The 10105-nt window shown below is 51.6% G+C and overlaps 1 protein-coding gene across 1 annotated transcript in view; it reads left to right on the plus strand.

Moving 5' to 3' along the window:
* The first annotated feature begins 5178 nt into the window (after window positions 1-5178).
* SMYD5 (SMYD family member 5) overlaps window positions 5179-10105 on the plus strand; it is a 32396-nt gene continuing 27469 nt past the window's right edge. Inside the window, exons 1-2 of the mRNA XM_015418286.1 lie at window positions 5179-5287; window positions 8814-8922. Of these exons, the coding sequence (XP_015273772.1) occupies window positions 5192-5287; window positions 8814-8922 (205 nt within the window). The 5' untranslated portion in view covers window positions 5179-5191. The remainder of the gene's footprint in view (window positions 5288-8813; window positions 8923-10105) is intronic.

Here is a 10105-nt window from a genome sequence, read left to right on the forward strand (position 1 = left end):
GGACATGCAGATCTGTCCTGACAGAGGAGGAAGAGCTTATACCTGAATAAAACTTGGTCTTAAAGGTGCCACTGGACTGTTTTGGGCTGGGGGGAGCTCTGCAACTTACCTGGCTGCTTCTTACTCTGACTGAGGGCTGCTGGGAGCAGGAGGTGGGGCTTGTTGCATGTGCCCGCCCCCTGGGCTCTTTACTGCCGGAGCTCCACTCCTGTGCACTCCCGCAGGAAATGACCCCTGAACAGAACACCTTGAACCCTTTCAGTTTCTTCATTGTTGACCTTAAACCTGTGTAATTCCCCATTAGTCATTAACTTTGTCTTCTTATTTAGTTAAAATGTCAATTAAAAATGGGCTTAATTTTTGTTCTTTTGCTCGCACCATTGGTCTTAGCCTTTTGTTTTTAAAATGTGTGTGTAGAGAGAGGATTCGACCCTCTTTCCCGGGGCATCTCCTGTTTATTAACTTCTCACATGCTGGGCTCTGTGTGTTATGTATCTGAAAGAATCTCAAAAGCAAACAAAAGGGAGAAGAACAGAACACCCAGTTGTATTGGGGCTGGTATTACTTAATTTACAAATGTTACACAAATGTTTAAAAAAGGATCCAGTGGGGAACCAGGAAATTACAGGCTAGTCAGCCTAACATCTGTCCCAGGCAAATCAGTAGAGACTGTAATCAAAGACAGATTTATAAGGCACATAGAGGGACAAAGCCTGTTGAGGGAAATCCAGCATGGCTTCTGCAAAAGGAAGTCCTGCCTCACCAACCTTTTGGAGTTCTTTGAGAAAGTGATCGCACCATTGGTCTTAGCCTTTTGTTTTTAAAATGTGTGTGTAGAGAGAGGATTCGACCCTCTTTCCCGGGGCATCTCCTGTTTATTAACTTCTCACATGCTGGGCTCTCTGATTTCTGTATCTGCAAGAATCTCAAAAGCCAACAAAAAGGACGGGTTCTCTCGTGGATTAAAAACTGATTAAATGACAGGAAGGAAAGGAATCAATGGACAGTTATCATAGAATGTTAGAGTTGGAAGGGCCCTTGCAGGTCATCTAGTCCAACCGCCTGCACTCTGCAGGAGCACAGCCAAGAGAGAGCCCTACAACAGACCCGAAAGATGGTCGTTCAGCCTCCGCTTATACAGTTCTCACAATGGAAGGAAGGAAGGAAGCAGCGGGGTCCCACAAGGATCGGTATTGAGGCTGGTACCATTTACTTTATCCATAAATGATCTGCAACGAGGGCTGAATAGTGTAGTGGCCAGGTTTTCAGATGACACCAAATTATTCAGGATGGTGAAAACCAAGGCTGGCTGTGAAGAAGAACTCCAAGGGGACCTCCACAAATTGGGCGAGTGGGCGACAAGGAGGCAAATAAAGTTCAATGTTGATAAGTGTAAAGTGATTCACATGGGGGGGGGAATCCCAAGTTCAAGTATAGGTTAATGGGGTCTGAACTTGCTGAGACCGAGGGGAAAAAAACTTTTGGGGGTCATAGCAGGTGGCTCAACGAAAGTGTCAAACCAGTGTGCTGCAAGGGTGAAAAAGACAAACTCCATGTTAGGGATTATTATCAATGACATTGCTGAGTGGACGGGTTAGAACAGATAAAAGGAAGTCCTTCTTCACCCAAACAGTGATTATTTATTATTATTTTATTTCATTGTATTTATACCCCGCCCTCCCCGTTTGCAGGGAGGGCGAGGTATAAATGCATGTGGAATTAGCACGGGGTATTAACGCGTGGATTTCACTGCCACAGGTGGTGGCAGCTACAAGCATGGACAGCTTCAAGAGGGGATTGGATACGCATATGGAGCAGAGGTCCATCGGTGGCTCTTAGCCATAAGGTGTAGATTTTGTGGCTATTGGCCACAAGGGTATAGAAATTTACATGACTAGGATCCCATTTCACAACAAGCTCTACACAGCACTATAGAGTGCGGTCCCCATAATTTATCCAAGTAAGTTTTTGAACCTATTTATTTATATCTTTGATTTATAGCCCACCCACCCCTGCATAGCCAGGCTCAAGGTGGGTTAACAACAATAAATTAGGTTAAAACCTTTCACAAACATTTAAAACAACTCTACAATTTACAGTAATCGATAAGATGGCACATAAAGAGAGTACAAATAGAGCCTCATTTCCTGGCAGTAAGACAATAGGGAAAAAGGGAAAAGGAAGAAGAGATTGGATGTATACCCCGCCCGAAGGAATCTCAGAGCGGCTTACAATCTCCTTTCCCTCCCCACAACAGACACCCTGGGAGGTCGGTGGGGCTGAGAGAGCTCTCTCGAGGACTGCCCCTGAGAGAACAGCTCTGAAAGAACTTGTGACTGACCCAAGGTCACACCAGCAGCTGCATGCGGAGGAGTGGGGGAATCAAACCCGGTTATCCCAGATTAGAGACCGCGCTCCTAACCACTACACCAAACTGGATCACCAAACTTCCTCAGATATATCTGAAGTATGCATACGCACGCAAGCCTATACCCAGATACATCTAAAGAAGTGTACATCCAAATGAAAGTTCATACCTTGAATAAAACTTTGTTGGTATGCTGGCTTTCCCGGATGTGTGACTCTAACACTTACTCAGAGCAGAGTTCCATCAGTGGCTATTAGCCACAAGGTACAGACAGGAACTCTCGGTCTGGGGCAAGGGATGCTCTGTCTTCTTGGTGCTTGAGGGGGTCAACAGTGGGAGGGCTTCTGGTGTCCTGGCCCCACTGCTGGACCTCCTGATGGCCCCTGGTATTTTTGGCCACTGTGTGACAGAGTGTTGGACTAGATGGGCCACTGGCCTGATCCAACATTGGCTTCTCTTATGTTCTTTAAAGGGATTGAAAATAAAACAGCCGATATTGTAATGCCCCTGTATAGATCTATGATGCAGCCTCATTTGGAATCCTGTGTACAGTTCCGGTTACTGTATCTCCAAAAGACATTGCGGAGCAGGAAAAACTACTGAGGAGGGCAGCCAAGATAATTAGGGTGTTTGAGCACCTTCCCTATGAGGAAAGACCAGAGTCTGGAACTTGAAGAGGTGATTTAGTGGGGACATAGCAGAGGTTTTATACAATTATGCATGGAATGGAGAGAGCTGACAAAGATAATTTTTTTCTCCCCCTCCCAAAAGGCTAGAACTCTAGGACATCCAATGAAGCGGATGGGCAGTAGGTTCCGGATGGACAAAAGGAAATACTACTTTACACTGAGCGTGATTAAAAGGTGGCCGCAGGAATTAACAGCTTTCAAAGGGCATTAGACGGACTCATGGAGAATAAGTCTATCAGTGGCTACTAGCCATGGTGGCTGAGAGGAACCTCCACATTCAGAGGCACTGAGCCTCAGAATTCCAGAGCCAAGAGGCAACCTCAGGGGAAGGCCTCGGGTCTCTGCCCTGCTTATTGACCCTCCAGAGCTTGCACACACGCAGTATGCAAAGGCCATTGTATGAGACAGGATGCTGGACTAGATGGACCACCGGTCTGACCCAGCAGGGCTCTTCTGATGTTCTTTTGAAGGTTTTGGGCGTCCTGTTATTGGCCCTCCAGAGGAACTGGTTAGCCCCTGTGTGAGACAGGATGCTGGACTAGATGGACCACCGGTCTGACCCAGCAGGGCCCTTCTGAGGTTCTTATCAGGGGAAGGCCTCGGCCTCTCTGCTCTGTTGTTGGCCCTTCAGAGGAACTGGTTGGCCCCTGTGTGAGACAGGAGGCTGGACTAGATGGACCACCGGTCTGACCCAGCAGGGCTCTTCTGATGTTCTTATGAAGGTCTTGGTTGTCCTGTTGTTGGTCCTCCAGAGGAACTGGCTGGCCATTGTGTGAGACAGGATGCTGGACTAGAGGGACCCTCACTGGTCTGACCCAGCAGGTCTCTTCTGATGTTCTTATGAAAGTCTTTGGTGCTCTGTTGCTGGCCCTCCAGAGGAACTGGCTGGCCATTGTGTGAGACAGGATGCTGGACTAGAGGGACCACCGGTCTGATCCAGCAGGGCTCTTCTGAGGTTCTTATGAAGGTCTTGGACGTCCTGTTGTTGGCCCTCCAGAGGAACTGGTTGGCCCCTGTGTGAGACAGGATGCTGGACTAGAGGGACCACCGGTCTGACCCAGCAGGGTTCTTCTGATGTTCTTATGAAGGTCTTGGGCGTCCTGTTGTTGGCCCTCCAGAGGAACTGGCTGGCACCTGTGTGAGACAGGAGGCTGGACTAGAGGGACCCTCCCTGGTCTGATCCAGCAGGGCTCTTCTGCGGTTCCTATCAGGGGAAGGCCTCGGCCTCTCTGCCCTGTTGCTGGCCCTCCAGAGGAACTGGCTGGCCCCTGTGTGAGACAGGAGGCTGGACTAGAGGGACCCTCCCTGGTCTGATCCAGCAGGGCTCTTCTGCGGTTCCTATCAGGGGAAGGCCTCGGCCTCTCTGCCCTGTTGCTGGCCCTCCAGAGGAACTGGCTGGCCCCTGTGTGAGACAGGAGGCTGGACTAGAGGGACCCTCCCTGGTCTGATCCAGCAGGGCTCTTCTGCGGTTCCTATCAGGGGAAGGCCTCGGCCTCTCTGCCCTGTTGCTGGCCCTCCAGAGGAACTGGCTGGCCCCTGTGTGAGACAGGAGGCTGGACTAGAGGGACCCTCCCTGGTCTGATCCAGCAGGGCTCTTCTGCGGTTCCTATCAGGGGAAGGCCTCGGCCTCTCTGCCCTGTTGCTGGCCCTCCAGAGGAACTGGCTGGCCCCTGTGTGAGACAGGAGGCTGGACTAGAGGGACCCTCCCTGGTCTGATCCAGCAGGGCTCTTCTGCGGTTCCTATCAGGGGAAGGCCTCGGCCTCTCTGCCCTGTTGCTGGCCCTCCAGAGGAACTGGCTTCCAGGCCCCACCTGGAGTTTGGGAACCCTCACTCCCGGGGCCCGCCACTCCGCAGCACCATCCCCGGCCGGCGCCCACCGCGCATCTGGCAGCTGGCGGGCGCTCCGGAGGCCCTGAGGCCGATCCCCGCATTGCAGTGCCGAGCGGGGCTTCCTCGGGAGTCCCCCCAGTCCCGGGGAAGCGGCGGCCTCGGGCTTGCGCGTGCCAAGGCGCTGCAAAGCCGGCTCCGAGGCGGGCGCCTCCTCCTCCTCCTCGGCACGTTGCGGAGGAAGGGGCGGAGGAAGCGGCGTCCGGGGTGGCTCCTCCCGGCTGGGTCAGAGCGGGGCCGGCCAAGATGGCTGCTCCCATGTGCGACGTGTTCGCCTTTTGTATGGAGGCGGCCGGCCAAGCCCGCCGCGCCCTGGAGCTCCGCTACATCAGCAACGCCAAGGTGAGCGGCGGAGGCGCCCGGGGTGGGTTGGGGGTCCGTGCAAAGCTGCCGCGAAGCCAGCCGGCCTTTCTCCCCTCCTGACGTTCCCTCTAAGCTTTGGGATCTTGCGAGCAAAAATGCCACTTTGTGAGCCACTGGCATGCAAGTTGCGAGCAAACAATTTGGCTGCTGCATGAATCAGTTTGCTCTGGAGCCCTCCTTCCTGAGCTAAGACAAGAATCTGTGAGCCGGAGGCTAAGAAACGGTGAGCTAGCTCACACTCACTCGGCTTAGAGGGAACACTGGCCTCTGGACACAATGCTCCCTCTAAGCCGTGGAGCCCCGCGTGCAAAAATTCCACTTTGTGATCCGCTGGCATTAAAGCAGTGATCGAGCGATTTGGCTACTGCAGAAATCAGTTTGCTCTGGAGCCCCATCCTTCCTGAGCGAAGACAAAAATGTCTGAGCCAGAGGCTAAAAAATTGTGAGCAGGCTCACACTCAGTCAGCTTAGAGGGAACACTGGTCTGGACACAATGCTCCCTCTAAGCCGTGGAGCCCCGCATGCAAAAATTCCACTTTGTGAGCCGCTGGCATTAAAGTAGTGAGCGAGAGATTTGGCTACTGCATAAATCAGTGCGTGAGCCGGAGGCTAAGAAACGGTGAGCTAGCTCACACTATCTCAGCTTAGAGGGAACATTGCGTCCTGAGCCGTTCTGGAGCCGCAGTGCCGTGCGCGCTTCCCAGGGAGGAAGCCTCCTTGCGGGGCTGGCTGCAGGCGTGCAAAGGCGGCGCATGCAGGCTCAGTCAGTGCGGCTGGCTTTGGAGTAAGCCACTGCCCCCTGTATAGGGGGTGGTGAGTAAGCCCGCCTGGCAGCGCATAGGGATCTGGAAAAGAGGGACACTCGCGAGTCAGTCAGCAGAAGAACGAGCTCGTCTGCAGACGGCGGGGATCCGTTTCTCCAGAGAAAGGGGGTGGTTTGCAGGGTGGACTCTGTGGCGTGGTGCCCCGCTGCGGTTCCCTGTCCTCCCCCGGCTCCATCCCCAAGCCTCCGGGAGTTTCCTAAGCTGGAGTTGGTAACCACACACCCCTTCCCATCCCCTGCCAGTGGGGGAGGGCACCTGGGAACCAGCGTTCCCTCTAAGCGGAGTTAGTGTGCTCACGGTTTTTCTCGTCTCCAGCTCACACATTTTTGCCTTCGCTCAGTAAGGAAGGGCTCTGGGGCAAACTAATGTTAGGCAGTAGCCAACTCGCTGGGGTGGGCGGGGCTGTACATCAAAGATATAAATAAATTAATAGGTTCAAAAATTTACTTGGATAAATTCTTGGGACTGTGCTGCTGTGTGGAGCTTGTTGTGAAATAGGATCCTATTCATGTACATTTCTATGCCACCTAATGTGCCGCATGAATACTTCTGGTATAAAGGTAAAGGTTCCCTTGCTCGAAAGCCAGTCGAATCCGACTCTAGGGTTGCGGTGCTCATCTCTGTTTCAAAGCCGAAGAGCCAGCGCTGTCCGAAGACGTTTCCATGGTCATGTGGCCGGCATGACTAAACACCAAGGCGCACGGAACGCTGTTACCTTCCCACCGAAGTGGTACCTATTTATCTATTTGCAATTTCTTGCTTTCGAACGGCTAGGTTGGCAGGAGACTTATGGTATACTTCAGTTCTTTTTAGTGGTTCCAGACTTCTAAAATCCTACTGCAATGGGGTTATTTAACGTCCCATCTTGCTGCTTGTACTGACTCACTCTCTGTCATCTCCTGGAGTCCCGTAAAAACAGCAGACTATAAATAAATAGGTGCATTGCGGGATGATCCGTCCTGGCCAGTTGGAGACCCAGGCAAAAAGGTGATCTGTCTTCTTTAGGTCACGTTTGTGTGATGAATCGCAGCCCGGCTGCAGAAGGTACCGAGTTCATCTCCAGGTTTTAAAAAGTACTAGGCAGTCGGGGATGTGGAAGACCTCGGCCTGAGACCCTGGAGAGTCACTGTCAGTCCCTACCAGTGTTCCCTCTAAGCTGAGTTGGTGTGAGCCAGCTCAGTTTTTTAGCCTCTAGCGTACACATTTTTGTCTTAGCTCAGGAAGGATGGGGCGCCAGAGCACACTAATTTACGCAGCAGCCAAATTGCTCGCTCACAACTTTAATGCCAGGAGCACACAAAGTAGAATTTTTGCTCACAAGACACATTGGTCCCTGGCTGCAGAGGGTACCAAGTTCATCTCCAGGATTATTTGATTAGTTTCTCTCCAGTGCACCACAAACCAGCGGGTTGAAATTAAATCAAAAGAGTTTTCGGAAGAACTTCCTGACAGAGCAGTTCCTCAGTGGGACAGGCTTCCTCGGGAGGTGGTTGGGCTCTCCTTCTTGGGAGGTTTTCAAACAGAGGCTAGACAGCCATCTGACAGCAATGCTGATTCCGTGGACTTAGGCAGATTATGAGAAGGGAGGGCAGGAAGGGTTGCCTCAGTGCTTAGTTCTTGTAGACCTTTCTTACACGCCCAGGGAAATGCTGATCGCCACTTTGGGGTCAGGAAGCCATTTTTCTCCTGGTCAGTTTGGCCGGGGATCTTGGAGCTTTTTTGTCGTCTTCTGGGCATGGAACAGCGGTCACTACGAGGGGTGGAGGGGGGGAGGTATTTGTGAATTTCCTGGACTGTGCAGGGGGTTGGACTAGATGACCCTAGAGGTCCCCTCGAACTCTAAGATTCTATGATATTATGAAAGACATTCCGTAGGGTATGCTCCTCTTTATACTTGGGATTGTCTTACCCAAAGGCACCCTCAGCATATTTAGATTCTACCCCCCCCCCACTGTTCCTAGATTCAGGAGAGCATTTATGCGTGCAAGATTAAACTCTGTCCCTGAACACGAACTCAAATGCAAAGGGTCCCATGCGCTGATAGACTTCGTGATTGTGCTTCTGGGCAGACAAGCTTTGCAGCATCGCTTACTGGAATGCGGTACCTTTTGCCGGCTTAGGGATTGGCGGATCACTCCTCTTTTCTGCAATAATCAGGAGATGTTAACATCAGATAATTGTAAGGAGCACTTGGCAGTCGTGGATCGAGGAGTTACGTTGGCTGCAGTCAGACCTTTTGCTCGTGCAATTAAACATAAAGAACCTCAAGCACAGTAACTGTTTGGTAATTTAAGAGAAGAAGAAGAGGAAGAGATTGGATTTATCCCCCGCCCTTCACTAGCCAAAGGAGTCTCAGAGCGGCTTGCAAACTCCTTCCCCTTCCCCTCCCCACAACAGACACCCTGTGAGGTCGGTGGGGCTGAGAGAGCTCTTGACAGAATCTGCTCTTTTTCAAGAACAGCTCTGACAGAACTATGGCTTGCCCGAGGTCATCCAGCCAGGTGCAAGTGGAGGAGTGGGGAATCAAACCCGGCTCTCCCAGATTAGAGTCTGCATGCTTAACCACTACACCAAACTGGCTCTTGTTACTTATGTTTTGACATATCTGGTGCAACGTTGCTCAAGGCCTGTAGACTAAGTGAGCCGCAGCATTCAAATAAAGATTTCTCTCTGTTTTAAAGGGGAAAGGACTCTTTGCCACTAGGAAGATCCGCAAGGGGGAAACGATTTTTGTAGAGAAGCCGGTGGTGTCGGCCCAGTTCCTCTGGAACGCCCTGTATAAATATAAAGGTAAGGCTTATCGGGTTCATTCATGCCGTGTTTCTTCCATTCTCACCCTGGATAATGGCTTTGCGGTCCCCGGATGCCTGGGTCCAGGCAAGCTCAGGAGAAGGCTGAGCATAGAAGTGGTAAAATAAGAGGCTCCTTCCTTTTGGGAGGAAATTCTGCTTTGCCTGTAGAAGACGCTGGGTTTTGATTCCTGGCTGAGGAGAAGGGCCATAGCTCAGTGGAAGAGCCTCTGCTTGGCATGCAGAAGGTCCCAAGTTCAATCCCCAGTGTCTCCAATTTAAAGGACCCTGGAGAAATGCTGCCAGTCTGACGGACTGTGGTGGACCAAGAGTTGAATCAAGTATAAAACAGGTCTATGTGTTCAGATGTCCCTTTATTGGGGTTGGGCACAGTGGTAGAGCATCTGCTCGGCATGCAGAAGGTCCCAGGTTCAATCCCCGGCATCTCCAGTTAAAACGGGCCAGGCAGGAGGTGATGTGGAAGACCTCAGCCTGTGACCCTGGAGGCCCATGGAAGTGGGGCTGTGGCTCAGTGGGAGAGCCTCTGCTTGGCATGCAGAAGGTCCTGGGTTCAATCCCTGGCATCTCCAGTTAAAAAGGACCAGGCAGGAGGTGATGTGAAAGACCTGTGCTCGACATGCAGAAGGTCCCAGGTTCAATGTGCTCGGCATGCAGAAGGTCCCAGGTTCAATCTCCGGCATCTTTAGTTAAAACAGGCCAGGCAGTAGGCCAGTGATGGCGAGCCTTTTAGAGACCGAGTGCCCAAACTGCGACCCAAAACCCACTTATTTATCGCAAAGTGCCCACACAGCAATTTAACCTGAATCCTGAGGTTTTACTTTAGAAAAAACAACTCATACATTAACTTAATATGATCCAAACAAAGTAAGGAAAGCAATCCCAAATGCTTTCATTTACTTAAAATTATTTGGCAGTGAATTCGACACTTTAATGATGGTCTGGGCCTGGCTGGGGCGATGGCCTGCATGCCCACAGAGAGGGCTCTGAGTGCCACCTCTGGCACCTGTGCCATAGGTTCGCCACCACTGTGCTAGAGCATGGGTCCCCAACCTTTTTGAGCCTGAGGGCACCACTGGAATTCTGCAAGTGAATGGTGGGTGCGGCCACAAAAAGCCTGTCACAACTGGTGAAGCCAGCCACAAAATGTAACTCTTGAACTCAAG

The sequence above is a fragment of the Gekko japonicus genome, unplaced genomic scaffold (assembly GCF_001447785.1).
Source record: "Gekko japonicus isolate JY-2015 unplaced genomic scaffold, Gekko_japonicus_V1.1 scaffold4366, whole genome shotgun sequence".
NCBI classification, from domain to species: Eukaryota; Metazoa; Chordata; class Lepidosauria; order Squamata; family Gekkonidae; genus Gekko; species Gekko japonicus.